This window comes from Schistocerca serialis, chromosome 1, assembly GCF_023864345.2.
Source record: "Schistocerca serialis cubense isolate TAMUIC-IGC-003099 chromosome 1, iqSchSeri2.2, whole genome shotgun sequence".
Classification (NCBI taxonomy): domain Eukaryota; kingdom Metazoa; phylum Arthropoda; class Insecta; order Orthoptera; family Acrididae; genus Schistocerca; species Schistocerca serialis.
Window position 1 is genome coordinate 874,251,637 of NC_064638.1, and position 25,845 is coordinate 874,277,481.

General features: G+C 40.1%; 1 protein-coding gene across 1 annotated transcript in view; it reads right to left on the reverse strand.

Annotated features, from left to right (window-relative positions):
- Positions 1–1,107: 1,107 nt before the first annotated feature.
- LOC126486327 (C-factor-like) overlaps positions 1,108–25,845 on the reverse strand; it is a 94,585-nt gene continuing 69,847 nt past the window's right edge. The window contains exons 4-5 of the mRNA XM_050108941.1: positions 6,373–6,522; positions 1,108–3,661 (exon numbers count right to left, since the gene is read on the reverse strand). Of these exons, the coding sequence (XP_049964898.1) occupies positions 3,437–3,661; positions 6,373–6,522 (375 nt within the window). The 3' untranslated portion in view covers positions 1,108–3,436. The remainder of the gene's footprint in view (positions 3,662–6,372; positions 6,523–25,845) is intronic.

Genomic DNA, 25,845 nt, shown 5'->3' on the forward strand with positions numbered 1-25,845 from the left:
TCACTATCACATCGGAAACAGTGGACCTAGGGATGTTTAGGAGTGTGGAAATCTCACTTGCAGATGTACGACCCATGTGACACCCATCACCTGACCACATTCGAAGTCCATGAGTTCTACAGAGCGCCCCATTCTGCTCTTTAATTATGTCTAGTGACTACTGAAGTCCCTGATAAAGAGTACCTGGCAATAGGTGGCAGCACAATGCACCTAATATGAAAAACATATGTTTTTGGAGGTGTCTGGATACTTTTGATCACATAGTGTACATATATACTCTCACATCATGCTTCACATGGATATTGGCCATTTGCCTCTACAACCTTCCTACTCCACACCCTTACCAGTTCTACGGTGAGAGAACACATGATGGATATTGTCCAAAACAGCAACTGCACAAAAGTTGCCATTGAGCGGGTTAAGTCCACATGGATTTTACTGCCAACTTCAGATGATGCCATGCCAACGCCAGGAGAGCCACTAGCTCTGACTCCTTCCACCCTGTCTCCTGCTGATGGCACACCTTCCAACCTCCACTCTCCAGAATCAGCTGTGTCACTACTGCTGTTACATGTCCATTGTGCCCAGCAGTTCACATATAAGCTGCCTGCATGGTCCAGTTCAAATTCTCATTTATCCCTGTTGCTCAGCACTTTAGTAATGGGAGGGGGGGGGGGGGTTAATAGGGAATGACATAATCAACTTTGGCACTAGGGAGCTCCGAAACGTAGCATGTCATGTGGAGGGTTGTAACGTAGCTATGGTCAGTGTACCACCAACAAAGTGAAGCATTCTACAGTGAGGTGTCAACTACAAGTTTGTTGCCAGAGTGATGAAGATGATAAATAAAATATGTTGACATGAGGAATAAGGATGCAAAATGTTAGTAAGATTTGTTTTACTTAAGAAGCTTTAAGAGTTTTCACCTAAAAATATGGAGGCATCATTTTTTTAGCATGACCACTGCAGATGTCAGCAAAGTTAAAGATAAATTTCATGCTTATCTCATCATACTGAAGCTGATGGGTATATTTGAAACAAAATACATGGAAAGAAAATTCATGTGAAAGTGATAAAGGAAAATTAAAACCCACTAAAAATACAGTATTAAGAGAGTAAAAGATGACCATCTTTAATCAATCTTTGTAAATAAATGATAATGTCACTCTACAGTTCCTAAGAGCAGATTTCACACAAAAAACAACATAAATAACTAACAAGGGAACCTCCCCATCGCACCCCCCTCAGATATAGTTATAAGTTGGCACAGTGGATAGGCCTTGAAAAACTGAACACAGATCAATTGAGAAAACAGGAAGAAGTTGTGTGGAACTGTGAAAAAATAAGCAAAATATACAAACTGAGTAGTTCATGGCAAGATAGGCAACATTAAGAATGCTGGGACCGCAGCAGCGCCGTGGTCTCGTGGTAACGTGAGCAGCTGCGGAACGGAAGGTCCTTGGTTCAAATCTTCCATCGAGTGAAAACTTTAATTTTTTATTTTCAGTTTATGTGACAAACTCTTATGTTTTCATCACTTTTTTGGGAGTGATTATCACATCCACAAGAAAACCTAAATCGGGCAAGGTAGAAGAATCTTTTTACCCATTCGCCAAGTGTACAAGTTAGGTGGGTCGACAACATATTCCTGTCATATGACGCACATGCCGTCACCAGTGTCGTATAGAATATATCAGATGTGTTTTCCTGTGGAGGAATCGGTTGACCTATGACCTTGCGATCAAATGTTTTCGGTTCTGATTGGAGAGGCACGTCCTTTCGTCTACTAATCGCACGGTTTTGCGATGCGGTCACAAAACACAGACACTAAACCTATTACAGTGAACAGGGACGTCAATGAACGAACGGACAGATAATAACTATGCAAAAATAAAGAAAGTAAAATTTTCACTCGTGGGAAGACTTGAACCAAGGACCTCTCCTTCTGCAGCTGCTCACTCTACCAAGGGACCACGGCGCTCCTGAGCTCACGTTCTCCTTTATGTTGCCTATGTGGCCAAGACTGATGACCAGTTTGTATATTTTGCTTATTTTTTCACAGTTCCACACAACTTCTTCCTGTTTTCTCAATTGATCTGTGTTCAGTTTATCAAGGCCTATCCACTGTGCCAAGTTATAACTAAATCTGAGGGGGGTGCGATGGGGAGGTTCCCTTGTAAGAAGATAGAAAGTAATAACAGTATAATATCTATGTTTCAAACTAATATAAACTAAAAGCATAAATATTTATGTTAAAACCTGCAAAAATGATATTTCATACAAAAATATCTTTCTTTTTTAAAAATAAACACACAACAAACTGTTCATCAGATGTTCAGCCCAAATTGATAGAAACAAATGCAATCCTGTTTTTGTCTCCTGTAGTGTAACCATCTAACTGCAGCTTTATAAGAAAAAGTTAACATGCAATTGTAGCTTTAGGTCCCAGAATATGTAGCAACCTCTAACAATAAAATATAAGAATGGAACTTATCATCCAGGCACTAGTAAAGCAATCCCTTCAAGCCACAGTTTGAAAACAGTATATTTGTGAATATAACATGTGGGATATTAGCAAAGGAAAGCACTGAACACTTTAATATTGCAAACCAATGGTAATGTATTCTTCTGTTATTTGACAGCAGTTAAAAGTTCATATTTAAGAATGAAAACCATTAAACTTAATCTTCCAGTAATCTCTCAACTTGCAAGACCATCATTACGTGAATCACTTGATGATGAAGTTGCTAAGCTAATGCCAGAAGACTATTCATACCAGTAGATTAATATTTACTATTCTTATACTCATAAAAATATGTTGAATGTTCTCAATATTCTCATTAATTTAAAAAGAACACTCATTTGATAGAAAAGTACACTGAACATCATGAAGTTGTCTTTGACACTTTAACAGATACATTTATGAAATATAGCAAGGTGTATAAATTTCAATAAATATGTAAACAATTTTTTTCAACATTAGAAGATAACATGGATAAATTTCATTGACATAAAAAAACAGATCAATCATATAGTTAAGCAACACAGTTTTCCAAAAGTATATTATTAGATAGATATTTTACTCTTCATGGAATATCATTCTTCTGGCAAATTTTAGTTTATATAAACCTATGTCTATCAAAGCTAATTTTAATTTTTCTGGAGCAAAGTGTTACACTGTATATTATACAAAACTGAGATGTGGATGGATTATACACAACATCAGGAATGCAATTTTCCATAACCAGTGTAGGTTTTAAGGCACACCATCCCATTTTACATATTCCTATGCAATTTTTAAAGAAACCATCACTCCAGAATTTCATGGCAATTTATGAAGAGAGTAGCACTGTTTGTCTTCAAGCTCAAGAATATCTAAACAATTTATCAGCCAAATGCAGAATTAGTGACATTGTCAGAGATTAAGTAGATGGAGTTACCAAGGCAGTTGTTTTCCATCATATTGTATGAAACAACCATTGTGTGACTTATCAAGTTTGAGAAGAGTTTCCACAATACTTCCTACACTCTGTTCCACAGTTAAGGGAGCATTTGTACCTCCCATATCTGTTTTGACCCAACCAGGATGCATACTCACTACAAGAATGTTATCTGCAGCTAGATCAAAACACAGTGAACGTGTGATTGCATTTAGAGCAGCCTGTAAAAGAAGATATTATGATGATTTGTGAGCTATTTTATGTAACTATCATTAAACATTAATTATTCTAAATTCATGTAAATTCTTGTAGTATAGTATTGAGGAAAATAATGCTCTTCCTGCTCCAATTCCAATCTGTGAATATCATGAATAAATTTTTAAAGATATGATGATTGATTCATTAAGGAATAACTGCAAATACATTAATCTACCAGTGAATAATATGTGATGAGTGCTTTGTACTGACAAATGTCCAAGTGAATATTTACCACGTTAATATAATCATTTTCTGAATTTCAAGGACCGAAGGTGATAAAAAGAACTCTTAACAAACACTCAGGAGCAACAAGCAAATAGTGCACAGAGCATATGTGTTTCCTGTTGGAGCTGCTCCTATACAGATTAAGGTATAGGGTGACAATTATTGCACTACATGAAAAAATATGTAAATTAATTACAAACTATGGTGTGCACACATTTTATTCAACATGTAAATGTCACTAAAGATATTCATATTTAGATTATGACATGTTCAATATGCCTGTCTTCATTGGCGATGATGTGGCGCAGGCAAATAGCAAATTTCTGCATGACCCATTGAAGAGTTGGGAAATCAATGCTGTCGAAGACCTCCTGAATGGCTGTTTTCAGCTCAGCAATGGTTTTGGAGTTATTGCTGTACACCTTGTCTTTAATATAGTCCCACAAAAAAGAGTTGCATGTGTTTAGATCTGGAGAATATGACGACCAATCGAGGCCCATGCTAGAGGTCTCTGGTGACCCCAGACCAGAATGTGATCCCCAAAGTGCTGCTCCAAGATATCAAACACTCTCCTGCTTCAATGAGGATGAGCTCCATCTTGCATGAACCACATCTTGTCAAAATTAGGGTCACTTTGGATAAAGGGGATGAAATCATGTTCCAAAATCTTTGCATATTGTTCGGTAGTCACCGTGCCATCAAGGAATATTGCACTGATTATTCTGTGACTGGACATTGCACAGCACACAGTCACCCATTGAATGTGAAGAGACTTCTCTATCATGAAATGACGTTTCTCAGTCCCTTAAATGTGTCGATTTTGCTTATTGATGAACCCATCCAAATGAAAAGGCAGATTGAACATCCTGATGCAAACAGCTCAGAAGATATGATGATTTTATTTCATGTAGTTCAATAATTGTCACCTTGTATATATGACACTGATTAACACAAAATTTCCTAGATTCCAAATTTCTTCTGAATACCTTGCAGGACTAGCACACCTGGAATAAATTATATCGTGAAGACATGGTTTATCCACAGCCTATGGGATTGTTTCCAGAATGAATTTTCTCTCTGCAGTGCACATTCCACAGCAGGGCAAAAATTCATTCTGAGGGCAAGCCCTGCCATCGCAATGTCATTTTTTCCAGGAGCACTGATCCTGTAAGCTATACTCAAGAACTTCAGTGAAGTTTTGGAGGGAGGAGATGAGACACTGGCAGAAGTAAAATTGTGAGGGCAGATTACGAGTTGTGCTTGGGCGTCTCAGTCAGCAAAGCACTTGCCCGCTAAAGGTGAAGGTCCCACAATCAAGTCTCAGTCCAGCATAAAGTTTAAATCTGCTAGGAAGTTTCATACTAGTGGACACTCTGCTGTAGACTGATAATTCATTATGGGTGATGATGATCAGGAAGTCCAGATCTTGTACCATGCATTTTCCATCTTTTCAGGAATGAAGCAAAGAAGGAAGGAAGATTGGGTTTAACATCTCATTAACATTGAGGTTATTAGAGATGGAGCACAAGCTCAGATGGTGTCAAGGATGGGGAAGGAAATGGACATGCCCTTTTCAAAGGAACCATTCCAACATTTGCCTGGAGCAGTTTAGGGAAATCATGGAAAACCTAAACCTGGATGGTCGATCACAGATTAGAACCGTCTTCCTCCTGAATGTGAATGCAGTGTGCTAACCACTGCACCACCTTGTTCAGTTCTTCTCAGCAAGCTGAAACAGCATCTGAGGGAGGGGGGAGGGGAGATTTTGTAACAATGAGGACATTCATACAGCAGTTCTCGAATGCCTCTCTGACCAAGGAGTGTATCTCTACTGTCAAGGAACTGAACAACCGGTAGAGCATTCCAACCACTGTTTGCAGAGATTTGGTGACTATGATGAGAAATAGTGTCATGTATCTGGGTCACTGTGAAGTGTAGTGCACCATTCAACAAAAGTTATTTGACCTTCATTATAATGAGCATCTAACTTTTGAAGTGCCCTTTTATTTAATGAATTTATGTTTCATTCATCCTCATCTTATTTTCTGTAAAATGTCTTAACATATAATTGCCAAATATTTGCTTACTAGCTAAATTTATTCCCTTTTACAGGATACTAACAACTGTCCAGATTCCAAAATTTGCTCTTGTTTTACTGACATAGGTTATGCTTCATGTAAACAATTGCTTTTACTATTTTATTTTTACTTTATCAAGATATGCTCTACTTTTATTTCTTCTTCCCTCTTTCCCAATCTTTATCCATTAAAGAATAAAGCCTTAAATGTATAGCAACCTTTATTATTTTAACTGAGAATGCAAAATAGGCTATAATGATATGTGTAAAGAAATCTGAGGGACATTATCCAACTGACCTGATAAATAAATATCTATAAATGACATATGTATCAAATACACATGATTGAACTGAATTAATGTGGTATCATACCTTACTAGATCTGTAGGGATAAAATCCTCCTTGTTTATTATCTGCAATGGAGCCAAGGACAGAACTCATGTTAATAACTGCTGCCTTCTTTACACCAAATGTTTCAGCTGAGTTTTTTTGTGCAGCTTGTTTGAGCAGAGGTAACAAGGCCTGAAAAAATGGAACATATCTCACAATATGTGCCTACTACTGTTCATAACACACAGTGATAAAGATACAAAGCACATTTACAGCATTATTGGATATGGGTGAAGCATATAACATTTTAGACTGTGTATTGGGTACTACAATACTGAAGCAGGTCATTTACCAGATACTAATATGCTATTTGCCATGTATAGGGTACTTCAATAGAAATTTACATGGTCAAATGTTAACATATAAAACCCATAAACTAAGAAATAAGCATTGAGATATTATCTTTGGCATCTACATTTATATAATTTTCTGTTTACATTCTCATAATTTAATAAAGAAAAGAAACATTTCTGATGAGATGTAATTACAACCATGTTTGTGGCAGGCAAATAGATAAAGACATTTTGAGAAATAACTTAGTAGTGACTGTTCCTTGATTTAATTTAATAAGAACCACATCCTGTATAAGAAACTGAACAGCCAACTGTTATGGAATCAGTTCACAACCTAATGAAACTTTCAGCTTTACAAGTTACATATTTGTAAAAGGTCACTACATTTTGATAATTTATAGCTCACTCAATTTAAAATTTTGTAACACTGAAACAATGTACAAAACTGGAAAAATCATTCTCAGTATTTATAAAAACCAAAACAAGTGCCAAAATCAGTTTCCTTGCACTGTTAAAAATGGAAATGATAAACAATATTTAATAGTATAGTAGTAGTAGTAGTAGTAGTAGTAGCAGCTTTATTCATCTGTAAATCTCATTTTACAAGGATATAGGACATGTCAAAGTATTTACAAGTTTAGACCAATTTAAAATAAGCTAATTCATATACACATACATTTATAGACTTCTAGTTAGAAACAATCATTTGATTTTCTCCTGGTATAAATTACTTTTTTTTACAAATAACTTACTAAATAATATAATGCCACACTGTTCACTCATATCTCACTATCAGTCACTGCACACACTATACACACATTGTTTCATAACACTTCACTCACTACACACACAAACACACACACCCGGATGATCTCTGGGTCATTTTCTGTACCACAACTTCCCATTTGCTATCCTGAAAAACTGAGTCATCATCCCTCTATAATGAGTGAGATGTTAAGCTCAGAAAGTGGAAGAGGTGTTAGTATTGTGCAATGCACAGCTTAAGCATAAGTTTTTCGAGAAAAGGAAAAAAGAAGGAAGAAAACATAGTGTGAAGGTGTTATGTGAAATGTTGTATGTTTTATAATCATTATTATTATTGACATCTTGGGTTGTCGGGTGTTCTGCCGGATATCAGCGTCGTACTTGCACGATATTTCAGTCACGTAGCTCGTAAACTTCATCAGGTGCGACCTGAGACTGTTCCTCGAGTGGACCTGGTCCAGTATTTATGCCTATGGCCTTCCCCCTCCACCAACGGCTGCAGGCGCTTCCTCTGTGGTCCGCGCCCATTCCCTGCGACCTGCTGGAGCGATGCTGAGCCATTTTCTGTCCGCTGCGGTTCTAGGTGTTCCCTCTGCGGTCTGTGCCCACCAACCCCGCTCCTGGGGGTTTCATCTACGGTCTGGGGTACCAAGCGTTCCCCCTGCGGTCCGCGCCTGCTCACCACGACCTGTTGGAGCGTTGCCGCTCCGTTTTTTGTCCACTGCGGCTCTGGATGTTCCCTCTGCAGTCTGCGCCCACCAGTCCCACTTCTGGGTGTTCCATCTTCGGTCTGGTGTGCCTGGCAGTCCGTCAGGGGCTCGTTTTCCATCTCCATGTCTCTGGTTCTTCTGTTTGTGCAGTGTTGCAGCTGGCCCCATTGCTCCTTTAACAATTGCAGAGCTGGATCCAAGGCTCTGCTTAGCTGGTACCCTGTGTCACGGTTCATAAGATCGTCAGCCATTTTAATTTCTATCGATTCTCTTATAACACTGTCCCAAAATCTGGGTGTTTGTGCTAGAATCCTGGTATCCTCATACTTCATGGCATGATCTAGTTCTAGACAGTGTTCAGCAATGGCTGACTTAGTCACCTGTCTTAATCTAGTGTCCCTCTGATGTTCTTTGCACCTGATCTCCACACTTCTTGTCGCCTGGCTAATGTAGGACTTGCCACATTGACAAGGTATATTGTAAATCCCTGGTTTTCGTAACCCCAGGTCATCTTTGACACTCCCCAGCAGTCCCCCATATGCGCCACAGGTTAGATGTTGTGGCCAGGGAGCTGATACACATTCATCTGTACATGAAAGCCTCCTTAACAAGAGAACATTGGGATTGGGTAGACCATGCCTCCTGGTCTTTAGCTGAGTGTGCTAGAAGGAATGCCTCATCTTGCCAATCTGCAAAGTTTGACCGCATGAGTAAGAAAGCACAGCAGATGGAAGAGACATGCACTATGACGAATCTGAGTGGCATACAGTTTTATGATACAACCTTAAAGGTACTCAGCAAGGATCTCAACTTTGCTACGACCCCTAGAAATGTACCAATTTCAGGTTTCGTCAGTGAGTAGAGCAAGTTGCAACCACACTTCCACCTAATGTGGCAGAGGAAGTCCACCGAGAGACCTGCAGGGCCCTCACCAAGGCCAGGCCGCCGAAATCGAACATCACAACCGAGGAGAGGCTTGCACTCAAGAAACTCCGGGAAGACAACAGCATTGTGGTACTGCCAGCAGACAAAGGGAACTCCACTGTCATCTTGCAGCGGGTGGATTATGATGAGAAAGTACGCCAACTTCTGGAGGACCCTGCATACAGAATTCTGGAGTGTGACTCCACGGACAAGGTGGCCAAGAAGACTAGTGCTCTCTTGAAGGAAACAGGGATGCCTGATAAGATCATCAGACAACTACGGGAAAAAGCGCCAGTGCCACCTAGACTGTATGGTCTGCCTAAAATACACAAGGAGGGCGTGCCACTACGTCCAATTGTCAGTAATATTGGGGCACCTACGTACACAACAGCCAAGTACTTGAAAGGTCTCCTGTCTCCATATGTGGGCAAATGTATTCACCACATCCGCAACTCAGAAGATTTCCTGCAACGCCTCAAGCAACTGCACATCACAGATTCGGACATCATGGTTAGTTTTGATGTGGTATCGCTGTTCACCAGGGTCCCACTGAAGGACTTACTAGAACTGATTGCAGAGAAATTTGACTGTGCTCTGTTGGACCTGTTCAGTCATACACTGACATCCATGTATTTCCTGTACAGAAACCAATATTACGAGCAAACTGAAGGTGTAGCTATGGGCAGCCCACTGTCCCCTGTGGTTGCCAACATGTTTATGGAGAGTTTTGAGGAGAGGGCATTGAAGACAGCCACATTTAAACCCACATGCTTCTTTAGGTATGTGGATGACACCTTCGTGATCTGGCCACATGGGATGAACAGGCTCAATGAGTTTCTTGAACATCTTAACTCATGCCACCCTAATATCAAGTTCACGATGGAACTGGAGAAGAATGGCCAGCTGCCATTTCTGGATGTACTAGTCCAGAGGAAAGCAGATGGATCAATTGGCCACAGTGTGTACCGAAAACCAACACACACTGATTTATATCTGCAGGCCAGCAGCTGTCACCACCCTGCACAGAAGAATGGGGTTCTGAAGACTTTGGTCCACAGAGCACGTGCCCTGTCAGACCAAGAGAATCTACCTATAGAGATAGAACATCTAAAAACAGTTTTCTCCAAGAATGGATACACGAACAGACAAATTGAGAGGGCACTCCAACCAGCCACTATACCACAGGTTCCTGAAGAAGACCAAGATGAAACAAAGAAGGTGGCATATCTGCCCTATGCTGGCTCTATTTCTGCCAGAATCAGTAGGATCCTCCGTAAACACAATATCAAGTGTGTTTTCTGTCCATCCAACAAGATTGAGGGACTGCTGGGGAGTGTCAAAGACGACCTGGGGTTACGAAAACCAGGGATTTACAATATACCTTGTCAATGTGGCAGGTCCTACATTGGCCAGGCGACAAGAAGTGTGGAGATCAGGTGCAAAAAACATCAGAGGCACACTAGATTAAGACAGGTGACTAAGTCAGCCATTGCTGAACACTGTCTAGAACTAGATCATGCCATGAAGTATGAGGATACCAGGATTCTAGCACAAACACCCAGATTTTGGGACAGTGTTATAAGAGAATCGATAGAAATTAAAATGGCTGACGATCTTATGAACCGTGACACAGGGTACCAGCTAAGCAGAGCCTTGGATCCGGCTCTGCAATTGTTAAAGGAGCAACGGGGCCAGCTGCAACACTGCACAAACAGAAGAACCAGAGACATGGAGATGGAAAACGAGCCCCTGACGGACTGCCAGGCGCACCAGACCGAAGATGGAACACCCAGAAGTGGGACTGATGGGCGCGGACCGCAGAGGGAACATCCAGAGCCGCAGTGGACGAAAAACGGAGTGGCAACGCTCCAACAGGTCGTGGTGAGCGGGCGCGGACCGCAGGGGGAATGCTTGGTACCCCAGACCATAGATAAAACCCCCAGGAGCGGGGTTGGTGGGTGCGGACCGCAGAGGGAACACCTAGAACCGCAGCGGACGGAAAACGGAGCAGCAACGCTCCAGCAGGTCGCAGGGAATGGGCGCGGACCACAGAGGAAGCGCCTGCAGCCGTTGGTGGAGGGGGAAGGCCATAGTCATAAATACTGGACCAGGTCCACTCGAGGAGCAGTCTCAGGTCGCACCTGATGAAGGTTACGAGCTACGTGACCAAAATATCGTGCAAGTACGACACTGATATCCGGCAGAACACCCGACAACCCAAGATGTCATTAGATCGCTGGGAAAGCCTGAAGAGTTACATTATTATTATTATTTATTTGTATAACATTTTTACCACACCCCTACTCTGTTTTGTCTAAGTAAACCTTCAATGTATAAAATGTATTGCGTAACAGGTACTTTTTAGCTGCCTTTTTAAATAAGTCCATTTTTGCAATTTCTTTTATCTCTTTTGGTAATTTATTGTACAGTTTTATTCTTTGGTAGAAAATTCTGTTTTGAGTTTTATGTTTATTTTTTTTTTTCTTCGTAAATCTAAGTTGAGTCTAGCTCTTGTTCCATGGCCATGGACAGCACTGTTTGTGCAGTAATTACCAATGTTAATTTTGATGTGTACAACTGACTGGTAAATGTATTCACATGGAGCAGTTTAAATCCACAGTGTTTTGAACAGATCTTTACAATGAGCTCGACTACCATTTTTGGTTATGATTCTTATGGCTCTTTTCTGGAGTTTGAAAATTGTGTCAACATTTTGTGCATTTGTTCCCCAAAAAAGAAAGCCATAACTAAGAATTGAGTGTACATATTAATAGTATGTAACTAAAAGACACTGCATGTTACACACTGATGACAGGATTCTAAGGGCATAACATGCTGATGACATTGTGTTTGCAAGCACCTTTGTGTGTTCACACCACTTCAACTGAGAATCAATATTCATTCCCAGAAATTTTGCATTTGTTACACAGTCTATAGAGGTGCCGTCTACATTTAATTTAACATTGTCATTTCCCTCTTCAAACCGAAATTCATGGAATTATTTTTCTTTATGTTCAATCTCACTTTATTGCTTATTGACCAATCATAAACTTTCTTGAGAGCTTCATTTGCTTTCTCTGCAAGGAGTTCTCTGTTTCCTCAGTGACTATAATATTGCTGTCATTAGCAAAGAGAACTTTTTCACCACAAGTGACACTACTGGGAAAGTCATTGATGTATACCAGGAATAGTATTGGTCCTAATATGCTACCTTGCGGTACCCCTATATTAATGTATTTTGGTTCTCGTAAGTGTTTGGACCTATTTGAAGTTTGTGTTATCTCTACTCTTTGTACCCTATCTGCTAGGTATGATTGAAACAGTCATTACCTACCCCTCTTATTCCTAACGCTTCTAATGTATTTAATAGAATCTTATACAGTTGTTGATCATTATGAAGAGGTAAAAAATATTATATCCAGAATTTCAACTTCTGTGTTGTATTTAGGATAAATCTGAATATTTACTAGTGATCTACATAAAGAGATAAAAATGTAACAGTTCTATTGACCTTGGAGCAAATGCATCACGTTTAGCTGTAAGAGTCAGGAAAGGCAGAAGCTGATGTGATGTACTAGGAGACAGACATGTCATGTAAATGCTCCTCATGCATCGATATTGCATGATGTTAGCACTTGCATTTTTACAGCTGTGATTACTATGTGAAGCTACAAGCTAGTATCACTTATGAAGATTACTGAAACTTATGACTGGCTTTTTATTTACAGCAAATAAAATCCATTATGCCTGTTCATGGAACACTAAGCCTGTGAGCCTGAAGATGTTAATCACACAGTTTGACTTCATCAAGAACAAAGATAAGTAATGTGCCTACCCACTTCCAAGTAAAGAAACAGGGTTGGTGGTACGTAACTTACACATGGGAGCATATACTGATTCCAGCCGAGATTTTAAGCAACCACTCACAATCAGTTTATTAATGTATATAGCTGTGTTTTCTGAAATAATATTGCAGAGCTTTGGAATAATGTGAAATTCATAAAACTTTTTGTTTTTTATAAGCACTCGGCACATTTATCTGAGAACATAAATTTCAAATATCTATTGTTGATTGACTCTTGTAAATATATGAGAATGCAGACTTTCTCAGTGAATTTTACTATTTCAGTCTTCCAGGTTCTCAGCTGAGTAAAGGCAGCATTCTGCAGCAACATTTCAACAAGTTTCCTACTTGTCATCTTCAGGCCTGAATAAATGTTGCTACAGAATGTCACCTTGACTCAGTCAATAACCTGTGAACACCTCATCACTGTTGTTAACATTTTAATTGACAAATACTGAATAAATACAAAATAAAACCATTTCATAATACTAATAAACTTATACAGTGTCTGTCAGGGAGGTGTTACATTTTAGAGTCTGCCATAACTCAAGTGGTGAGGGGAATACTGCATGAGCAGTGGTTGATATACATTCATTACTAGGTGCTATTTCATTAGCCATGGAACCTTGGTCAGTTGAACAATGCATCTTTGTTTACAACACGTTTGTTGCAACTGACCCCTCAGAAGTGCAGACACAGCAAATATTTCACAGTCAGTTCAATGCTTATTGTCATGGTACTGTCCCATCTCACCCAACAATAATAAAGTGGTTCAACAATTTCAGATTGAGAGGAACGATGAGAACTAGAACAGCTCAGGGAGGTATTCAGACAGTTAGAACAACAGAAAACATTAAGAAAGTTCAATAAGTTGTGAAGGCCAGCCCTCGGTATTCAGCAGTACGACAACCTTGCACTTCGTACACCTCAAACAGGCCAGTTTGCAGAATTTTGCACTTTGATTTCCGCTTTCATCCTTTTAAAATCATGATGGTTCATCAGCCGAAGAACAATGACTATGTATGGAGGCATATGCTTGCAGAAAGAATGCTGGAAACATTGGAATAATGAGTGATGAGGCTCATTTTCACTTATCAGGCACTGTGAATAAACAAAACTGCCAATAATTGTTGGAAAATACCCCTGAACCTGCACAAGAGACCCCTACATAGTAATAAAGTAGGTGAGTGGTGTGGACTAGCCTGATTTGGCATCACTGGACCCTACTTTTTCTGAGAAAATGGATGTAATGTGGCTGTCAACTCACAGCATCACCTCACAGTGTTGCGAGTATTTTTTATACCAGAACTGAGAAGATATCAGACTGATCTTGAAAATGTTTGGATTCAATAGTATGGGACTACTCCCCATATTCAAGACCATTCATGGCTTTTATAAAGGAACATTTTCCACGTCACCCAATTTCTTTGCACAGGTATGTGGCGTGGCCTCCTCGATCACCAGATTTTTCTCCATTATTTCTCATGAGGCTACCTGAAAACTCAGATTTACATTATAAAACTCTTTCAGAAGTCATTACTTGAGAAATTCCCCTTGCTGTGGGCAATTTTTCCATTCACCTGCAACAATACCTGGACAAGAATGGCTGCCACTTGGATTATGCTGTTTTTCATACCTGAATTGCTATGCATTCTTCTTTGTGCTTCATGTTTATTAAATGACATTGTATTTGTAATCTTTGAGAAAGATAAAAGTTGAAATCTATTTAACAAATAAATGTGTTAGAATGTTTTGAAAATTGTAACATCTCCCTGCCAGACCCTGTACTACCGGTTACCTCGGCAATCATTCAGAACACAGCATATGTCTGCATGGGCATTTTTTACTTCATATGACCAGTGTTGTCATGTTCTGGAACACAGACATTTCATCCTAGGACAAAATGTAAAAAAAATTTCTTAGCTTGCATTTTTTTTTTTTTCTGCACAATAGTTCAACAGCTGGAAAGGGTACAGAATACAGTTTCTTCTTCTATACAGGCTCGTTATGTATAGAAACTCATTCCCAAAATTCAGTTACCCTTACTCTATATGTAATGCAATGTTTTTATCATATCTGAGCTAATTTCTTATATGGCTGTATAGCAGTCAATATCTTATTACTTAGCATGAAAGGTAAAATACTTAAAATACACCTTCATTCATTTATTTATCATGTTCTACATGTCCTCTCAGGGATGTGAGTAGTCATGAATAAGGGTAATGGGTCGTAGTCTACTTGTCAGTGACTCAGCGTGGTAAATAAATTCTCAAACTTCATCAAAGCATCTAATGAGAACTTATTCAAAACAAACCAAACAAGGTCATGCACTGATTAGCACAATGGACTCGTTTTTGGGAGGGAAATGTTCAAATTCATGCCCAGCCATCAAGATTTAAGTTTAGCATGATTTCCCTAACCTGCTCCAGGAAAATGCTGGGATGATTTCTTAAAAAGGGCAAGGCCAGTTTCATTCCCCATCCTTGAAACAATCTGAGTTTGTGTTCCACCTCTAATGACCTCCATGTCGATCAGGTGTTAAACCCTAAACTTCCTTCCTTCCTAGTCAAATTAAAAACATGTCTCCGAATAAGTAAGCACACCGAAAGATTTCTAAGCTACTAAAATTTCTATCGACACATGGTAGGTCTGGATTGGCAACTTACCCTGCATTGATGTTACTTTTTCCTCCGGTGCCAGCATTTTTCTAGCAATTGGCTTACTACAACAGTTCCCTAGTTTGTAATGGAACTGGTCAGTGGTTCACTTTCACCATTTAATGAACAGCTCTACAAGGGCCATAAATTTGTGATATGATCCAATAAAGCTGAATTGAGAATTTCACATTTCTTACAGTCTGAATGACATAAATAAAATAGTTATGTGCACTTAGATACAGAATGTACATTTGAACAGGGACATAATAAGTATAACCTGAGTGATTTTTCATATATTGGACTTATAATAAAAATTAAAATAAAAAATAAGAAGAAAAAAGAAATTTTGTTATTCGATATAATTACACTAGCAATTATTGACACTGTAATTATTAATTAAAAAACTCTCAAACTGAATTCAGAAAACATTATTGATAAGTAACTCACTTGTTATATAAGAAACTTTATTTGATGAACACTTTACCTTTGTCCCTCTTGACTAGTCAGAAGTTGGTGGGAGGTATGTTATGGAAGCCACTGCTTTTGTGTTGTACCAAGAATTACATGTGTTGCATTTTCATTGAGGCTTTTTTCTCAAACTCTATCATTTGGAACAAGCCACTGCTTTTGTGTTTTACCAAGAATTACATGTGTTGCATTTTCACTGAGGCTTTTCTCTCAAACTGTATTATTTGGAACAAGGAAATTAAACTATTGAAGAGTCTATATAAATGTCTGCTACGTCTCATTCAAAATAACACATTGGATAGAATGATTCCAACAAGCTTTCGCATCATCCAGGAATAATTTACTTCTAGATACTATGCTGAGACTAAGGAGCCATAATGATATATTCAAGTTCAAGCAAGATAAGTTAACTGTTTGCACTGTTAATTAAAATTCAAGTTCTGTCACCCCTTTTCTTCAACTTTTTAAGCAGCTAAAGAACGTTCAGTCAAACCAATTCACTAATGGGAAGGTGAAGTTTGAAAGGAACTTTATAATTATCAATTTTGATTTTCAGATATAGAGAGGTTTGACGGTGGTAGAAGTTGCACCAGAACCTGAATGTTATGAGCAACTGTATTGCATAAATATTGTGCTTTTACTATGGCATTATCTGGAATTAAGCCTGAGAACCATTTAGACAATTAATAAGTCAAGTAAACCTCAAACACTGCTCATCTAAAGCTGTTTGGTTTGTTATAAGACATGAAAATGGCCCTCTAAACTAGTGACAAATGGTAGATTTTTTGCATATACTAGTGCCACCTGTGTATCCTTTAATGACTTCACTGCAAATTCTAATAAAATTTGATTTCTCATCATAAAATAAAAATTGATTCTGATGGAGAGAAAATGAACAGGTTTCAGCCTAATGACTGGGAACATGAAAACAGTGAAAATGCTCAGAAATAGAACATTGCTAGGAGAGACCTCCATCTCATGTCAGGCAACATCACTCCTAAACACCAAGGCCTTAGCGACTATCCAGTTGTGACCAAGCTGCACAACACACTATATTTTAACAAAGGGGTTGTGTTATGCAAGGATATCATGGACATACAAATATGTCATCTAAAGAAGGCATGGGAGAAAGGCCAACTGAATGCCTTACAGCCAACTGGTTGTTTTCAGAGAGCTTGTGTCCACATCTCAGGTATGACCCACCATTCTGTAAATGTACCCATCCCAAAGTCATTGGAAAACACTTGGGTATCCCTCTGCTCTCAGAAACAGGCAGGTAGATGAGCGAATGTTGAAGAAGTACCCATGAACAAAAACCTCACATCCTGTATCATTTTTGATGATGATGACTAAGGTGAGCAGAGAAAGAATTTGTCTTAGCAGCGGTTCTTTTACTCCATCAGTACATTCACATCTATGAAAAGCATTTAGTAGGACATTAAGGCAGCATTCATTATTGTCAATAGCAGCTTATAAGATCAATTTGTAACATCATTTTGTAATAACACCATAGACCATTACCCAGACAATCTCTGAATTTTGTAAGAATATTAAGGCCAGGATATAGGTAGCTAATGGATTGCTTAGTCATCTTCCCCAAATGTGTCTTCAGGATAGGACTTCCTGAGCAGTTTTCTATCTACTATACAGAACTGTCTGCTCTCCTGAAGGCACTAAACAGATGAAACAACACTGGGCAAGAAATTTTTCATCTGTTCCAATTCCCAATAGAGGCCCAGTGGCTGTAAGTGAGGGGTAATAAGCTGGGATCAGTGCAATCTACTGTGCAACAATGGTTTACTTCCTTCTGGCCATGATAAACAGAAGAAGTGTCCCTTACTGGGAAATAAGAGAGTCATAGTCCAGTGAGACGTAGTTTTCTCCTATACCGACAGGACCCACCACTGTATGAAATTTACTGAACAGGGATGCTGATGCACCATATTTGAAATGGATGTGTTTTATTTTCTGACCTGAATGCTGATCTGTGTCTGCAAGTTTACCAATTGTCCATTTTTTCTGTGTTTTATGTAATAATTCTATGCAATCAGTATAGTTTAAGGAAAGGCTGCAACATCCTCCAATGGTTGCCAAAATGTAAGTAAGGAGTTATTGTGGTAGTTCATTCCATTTCTCCACCAGCACAGTTGACGATTGGTGGATGGTCATTAATGTACATGGATGGGCTGCAACACATCTCCCCAATGCATCCCACATGTGCTTGATGACATTTAATTTGGGGAAATGGGCAGGCCAATCAGTTTGTTGAATATTCTTTCACTCCAAGAGCTCTTCCACCTGTGCAGTTGGGTGCAGTCATGCATAAAAATAGAGTCAGGGCCAAATGCACCCCTGAAAAGATGCCCATGGGACAGCAGTACAGTGTCCCAACAACATCAACTGGTGAGTATATCATGTTCAAAGATTTGGAGGTCAGTATGCCCATCCAATATTATGCACCCCCACGTTATAACATTTGGACCACAAAAAAGGTCACATTTGACATTGATCCTGAGTGAATTATGTGTTCCTACCTTTCACCATATAAGGGTACATAATGCGCACAAGATCTGTGTCAGACATGGTTGTTTTTTGATGCTTGTGTTATGCTTGTAATATCCATGCCTATATTTTATTCAGAATCATATTTGCGACAGCATTGAGTGTAGTGTGAATGAACATTCTCGTGATATTAATAGAAAGGACTTCATCAATAGAAAAATAATAAATAATTATTGCCAATGACATAATTTAATATTCTGTAAAAAATTATATCTCAGAGAATACCCATGGGAAAAGATAATGAAAATTTCAATCTACGATTCTTCTAGAATAATCCTTCTTCTTGTTTGAACTGTTGTACTGATCGGATGTGATTGATGTCTCATAACACAGAGGTCTGTAAAAAACTGTATTATGTTGTTAAATTAATATTTGAAAAATTGAGTTTATGTGTCACTGAAATGAATCTTCTTTGCCTGAAGTTTTATTTCATTATGATAGTGCAGCCATTAGCACTATTGATCTACAGCACAGTTTATTGATAAATGATGACTAATAAGCTTTTAACATTGAGAAATATTTTTAAATCTTAATGCACATAGTAAAGGTACAAAAAATAGTAAAAGTGTGTAAAAAATCAAACTGGAAAAATCTATCTCTTTCACATGTTTAACTAGTGACTGTGAACGACAGTCACCATTACTTTAATTATTCAGAACGTCTAACTGCAGAAAAGTATTGTAGTTTTACATTTAATGGAATATTGTTTCTGTCATTGTCAGTTTACTTTTGTAGGTTGTGAAATTTCTCATTTTGGGGAAACATTGCAGCACAACAGAAGTGGAGCAAAGTAGCCCCAGGTGCACTTCTTACATACCTACAAACATTTCAGACTTAGTTTACCACTGTAGTGTGCTCTTGGTAATGAACAGTATTGGTAATCTCTTTCAGATAGATGAAATGCAATAGAAGTACAAGATAATTGTTGGAAGTAGGCAATACTGTGATTACAGCCCATAAACTCTAGAGAAATGCCTACAGGCCATTAGGAGAAAGGCGATATCACACAGGAAGGCTGAAAAACTTTTTAATATCCCAAGAAGAACCATAATTAATAAACTGAAGTCAAAGGAAGGAGTTAATTGATGTCCAGGTTTCCCTTAGATGTTTACCAATGAAGAAAAGGCACAGTTTGTAGCACATGCTTTGAAGTTGAGTGAATTTGGGTTTCCTGTCACTCCAATGGAACTCCAAATGAAGTCATACCTCTCCAGACAGGAATGTATAGTTTCTGGATTCAAAGACAATTGTCCAGGATCTTGGGTTCCATCAAACAGCACCCTGAACTTTCTGAACACTTTGCAACCAACATTAAAAGGAGAGTAGCTGCTGTTGATGAGTGTGTTTCACAGAAAGATTAATGAGCAAGCAATATATGGAACCTTAATGAAACCAATCTCGTCAACAGACCTGGGAAAAGGAAAGTTCTCACAAAATGAGGTTCAGAATATTCAGAAAAAATTTGTAACTCCTCCAAGAGCAGCATTTCTGAAATGTTTTCTGATAATGCTAAGCGAGAAATTTTGTCTCCATTCTTTGTTTACAAATCAGTACATCTGTGGTCTACATGGACAGAAAATGGTCCCAGGGGATGACTTTACTCACATAGCTCTAGTGGATGGTTTGACTGTAACACATTTTGTCAGTGGTTCACCAAGTTGACCCTACTGAGACTGCAAAAGTTGGAAGGAAAGAAGGCAGTAAGTAATCTACGATAATTTGTCCTTACATTTCACAAGCTATGTTCTAGAGCTCTCTGGTGAGAATAACATTTCATTCATCTATCTACCAGCAAACAATACCCACACTACACAGCCTTTGGATGTTGCTTTCTTTGAATCCATGAAAGCAGCCTGGAAACAGGTCCTTACAGTCAGCAGATGATATTTGAAGTGGTTGCTGTATCAAGCAGAAATCTGCAGATACCAGTCTTTGATTGCTGGCCCCTATTTTTACCAGAACAAGCATTGGAATCTTCTTGCACATCAGTCAGGTGGCCTGAAGATGGCATAATAAATCACTCAAAATGGTAGCCCAATATAATAATGAAATTCTTTGTCATCTTCCCTCATGGACTTGTGACAAAGATGCAGTAAAAGACTCTTTCTTTGAAACCCTTCAAAAGAAGGGAGCTGAATGGACTACTGGTGTTGCCAGTAACAGAGGAAGAAGGAAGATTGCAGTGACATCTGGTAAAAGTGTAGCAGTGATACAGAAAAAAAATTATGAAGAAACACAGAAGAAGTCACAAAAATCAAGAAAGTAGTTCAGAGGAAGACTCTGAAACTCTCTCTCTTAGAGATTCTTCTGAAGATCAGAGTTATCTGAGCTCTCAGATCAGGTCACCATCATCTGTAGCATTTGAAGTGAATGTCACCCTGTTAGCAGCCAGCCCAAAGACGAGGGGTCTAGAATTTGGTGAAGTTGTTCAAATATGAAAGGGAGCATTATTCTAGATTAATTACCGATGTTAGTGATGATGAAGTGACAACAAATTCAATGAAATAGTCTGAGAAATCATGAAAGTGGCCAACACCAACAGATGAAATGAAGTATAACTTTGATGAAATAATCTGCAAACCAGATAAGCTAATAATGTTTTTTCTCTGTGCCAGAGCTTGATAGATACTGGAGCTAATAACTCACAATGTAGACTACCTTTGGGTTAAAGCTTCAGGGACAAATATTGCAAACAAATTTGTAGATTGTAACCAACATACTAAAGACAGATTTGATGAACTAAATGTTAACTTAAAGATAATGTTTGAAAGATCATATTGTAGAGTTAAGACTAGAGAAGGCACAGTAAAAATTAGATTTTAATGTAATTAATGATCAATCAAAAGATTTTAATTTTACATTAGAAGTAAACCGCATCACAAATAGAAAGAGGAGTTTAACAAGAGTGTAGAATATTGCACCATGAAGTGATAGAAATTGTGCAGGAAGAGTTATCTGAAATTGACACCTACAAAAAGTTAAGGGAAAAGGATTTCTTGCTTGTAATAACTGAAGGAAAAACTGCCTGGAATTCAAGATTCTAAAGAAACATGTGGACTGTAAAATGGCAGGAAACCAAAGTGTTTCACCCTTACACATATTTTAAAAAAAGTGGTGAAGAGGAAATCTATAAAATGGCACTCCCACCTCATTCACATTAACCTACTCAGTCACTGTATCTCACAGGCCTTAATACAACAGGGAAGGATGAAAGGTGCTATGTATGGGAGTAACACATTACTCCCCCCTCTCCCAAAAATTTGCAGATACAAGTTGTACAGATCACAAAACCTTAAAACTTGGACCACATTCATTTCAATGTCATTTATAAGAGAGGTCAGGTCTGCTGGCAGATCTGCCACTGCCCTCTGGTCTGAAAATAAAACACTGTCTAGTAAAATGTGGTGCATGGTGATCTGTACACCACAAGCACCACACATTGGGGGGTCATCGGACTGGAGCAAGAAGCCATGCATAGGGTATGATCTATATGAAGACAATATGGAGGATCTCATCCTGTCAACATGCCTGGAAAGAGGTATGCCATGGCCCTGTTGTGGGCTATAATAGATGGAGCTTTATTGTACGTCACTTCCTGCCACTCATCCTCCCATTGATGCAAGACTCTGTACCTCAACAAGGACACTATAGCATGGAGAGGGATGGTGCACTGAAATAACTAAGGATCGTGACATGCTCCTTGGCTGGTAGAGCCACCCTTCAATTCCCTGCAATAACTTTGTGCCCTGGTACACAGCAGAAATGCTCCTCCTTCCCAAGCCTTTGTAGCTGGAGTAGGGTGTCCTGGGTATTCTGGACTACTTATCTGCTGGGTACAAACATTGCTGGGAGTGAAGGGCACTCAGGGAATCCAAACAGACAAGGAATTTAGCACTTGAAGAACACCTCACCTGCTCCAGTGCTTGCAAGATTGCATATAATTTCACAATGGAGACAGTAAAGTCTTGAGGCAGTCGGACCTTTAGGACACAAGCTGGGAAAACAACAGAGCAACAGACAGAGTCACCCTGTTTAGACCCATCCATAAAGACAGCTACATAGTTGTGGTGCTCATTTAAAATGTCAGAAAATGTTGCATTAAAAACAGATGCAAGAGTGCAATCTCTCCTGTACCGCACCAAATCTAAAATTACACATAGCATCAATAATCTCCAGGTAAGAAGGTCTCGCTGATCCATACACAGTGCATCCATAGTCTAGCTGTGAATGCACAAAAGCCCAATAAAACTGGAGTAGACGCACTTGGTCTGCTCCCCAGTAATTGATGCTAAGGCACTTTATGATATTCAGCATGTATTGGGTTCTGGCTTTCATGTCTATTAGGTGTAGTAACCACGATAGTTTGGAGTCAAAAATGAGAGTCAGAAACCTCACTGAGTCTTTAAAATGTACAATAGTGACCATCATATGCAAGTCAGGTAAATCAAAAATATGACAAACAATTGAAATGAACGCGCGCACACACACACACACACACACACACACACACACACACACACACACACACACACTTATCTGCAGAAAACTGAACACCTGTCTTTACAGATCAGTTCTCTAACCTCAGCATTGTAAGTTGCTACTGACGGCTCACTGCTGCAACACTGGAGGAGGAATAGAAAAACATTCACAAATAAGGAGCACTGTACAGGACTCCTTACCGTAGACATAATACAGTGTAGCGACCCCAGCTCACTGGTCACTCCACACTAACAAATCGGCAACGTCGTGAATGGCCAATGCCAGAAGACTGTGCTCTACAGTGGCCAGTCAGCCTCTACCTACCACGGCATGAGCAGCGGAGTGTGTGCAGTTGTCAGAAGCATGCTACCTGTAGTAACCATGTTAATACTGTTGTCGATCAGCTTGTATTGTAGACGAATGAGGAAATAAAGTATCAGTGCCGTAACGTGAAGTGTACAGTTAATAAATACCTACAAAGTGGTGGCCCTGATGAAAGTATCATGGAGCAGTTACAACAACAGTTAGGACAGCAACAAGAAGATATGAAGCACTTGCAGCAATAATTACGCCACTAGGAACAACTTATACAACAACAGTAGCAGCTACTGTGCGATCAGCAGCGTTAACACATGGAAGAGATGGCTACAACAGCGACATGAGGAGCAGCTTCGAACGCGGCTGGAAGATAGGGGACTGCCTACCATGGAACAACAAGAGTGGGCAGAGGTGAACAACAAGAGCAGGCAGATGCGCACTGCCAGGAAATCACGTGTCCGGCCTCCCTGGTACCCCCTGCCGCACCCCTGCTTATGGCGAACGGCAGTTGTATCTGTATCTTGGGCGGGACCGCCCCATTACCTCCTGCAGCCCCAAGGTCACTGAGTCCTTCTTCCCATCACCACCCCCCAGGACAGCCCCAGCTGCTCAAGTGAACTGCATGGTTTTCAAAGGACCAGCCTTCTTGTTAAAGCACATCAAAAGCCATTTCGTCACTGACGGGATAACGCAAGATGCCACAAAATATGCACATGCGGTGGCACTACTGGATAGCCGTTCCACCAGTGAGGTCAGTGATGTGATCACCATCCCACCAGTTTCAGGAAAGTATGAAATTCTGAAAGGTGAGCTCATTCGGCGTCTCTCCCTCTCTAACACGCAGCACTTAAGACAGTTGTTGCATAGGGAGGAAATCGGGGATAGGAAACAGTCACAGTTCCTGCGACATCTCCACACCTTGGTTGGACCGGACATCCTGGACCCTCTGCTACGATCCATATGGATGTCATGCTTGCTGGAAATGCATCGCACCCTGCTCACAGTGACGCAAGAGGAGAACTTGAGCAAGCTGGCAGAGATTGTGGACACAGTAACCAAGGCCGCAGCTCTGCAGGTTTTCACTACAACACCCACCAAAGACAGGCTGGATGACATCGCTTCATGCCTTGATGAAATGGCATGGCAGGTTGCAGCTCTCAGCATATACAAACAGCGAGATCACATGCGGACAACGCAGCACGTGCTCCTCACCCTCACTGGACCGGAATGAGTGCTTTCACCACCGTCGTTTCAGTGACAGAGCACGCAGATGCAGGTCGCCATGTTCCTGGATGGGAAATGCATACAGCAGTGCCCCACACCCGGCGGACAGGTCTGCCAGCAGCACCAGCCCGGGCAACCATTGCACATTTAGTGGTAACAGACAGGACAACTAAGTTGCAGTTTTTAGTGGATACAGGCTTGGACATATGTGTATTTCCTAAGTGCCTGCTGTGGAAACCGCGACCGTGTGAAAATAACGACTTAGCAGATACAAATGGTTCAGTTACATGAACATATGGCCTTGTGACTTTAAATCTGAACATTGGGTTACAGAGGTCATTCAAGTGGCGATTTATAGTTGCAGATGTGACCCACGCTATAATTGGGCTGGATTTCCTGTCCTATTATGACCTCATACTGGATGTAAGGAACACTTCCCTTTTGGACTGTGTTATGTTGTTGAAGTTGGCATGCCAGCCCACGCAGTGCAGTGAGTCGTCGGTACACTTCCTTGCGACGCCAGTGCCGTTAGTGCAACTGCTAAACGAGTTCGCGACAGGAACTCTTTTGGCCTCCTAGGAAGATTTGACACCCCAGAGGCTCGGTTCTCACACATCCACCTGGACTTGGTAGGACCACTCCCAGTCGTCCGTAACTACCAGTACTGCCTCACAGCAATCAACAGGTATAGCAGGTGGCCAGAAGTATTCCCACTGGAAACACTGACAGCCGAGAAAGTGGCGCCAAATGATATTGTGGAGCATCTGCACCATTCACTGAAGGCCGCTATAATGTGCCACACGGCAGATTTGTGGATTGATGTAGTGCTATTTGGACTGTGCAGTGCACTAAAAGAAGACCTACGGGCATCTCCAGGGGAACTAGTGTATGATAAACCCCGGCATCTACCAGGAGAGTTTTTCACACAACAAACTGGACCCCTGCACTCTACTCAAGACTTCCTCACAGAACTCTGCAGCCATATTGAGGCTGTGTGACCAAGTGAAACTTCATGGCATGGAAAACAGGCTATCTTCGTGTTCAAAGATTTGGCAACAATTAAGCACGTTTTCCTCCGACGTGGCCCACTGCACAGGGCACTGGAACTGCCCTACCAAGGCCCATACGCAGTCATGGGATGGAATGACAGAACCCTCACTCTCTGCATTAAAGGGGTAGACACAGTATTGTCCATCAACAGGTGCAAGCCA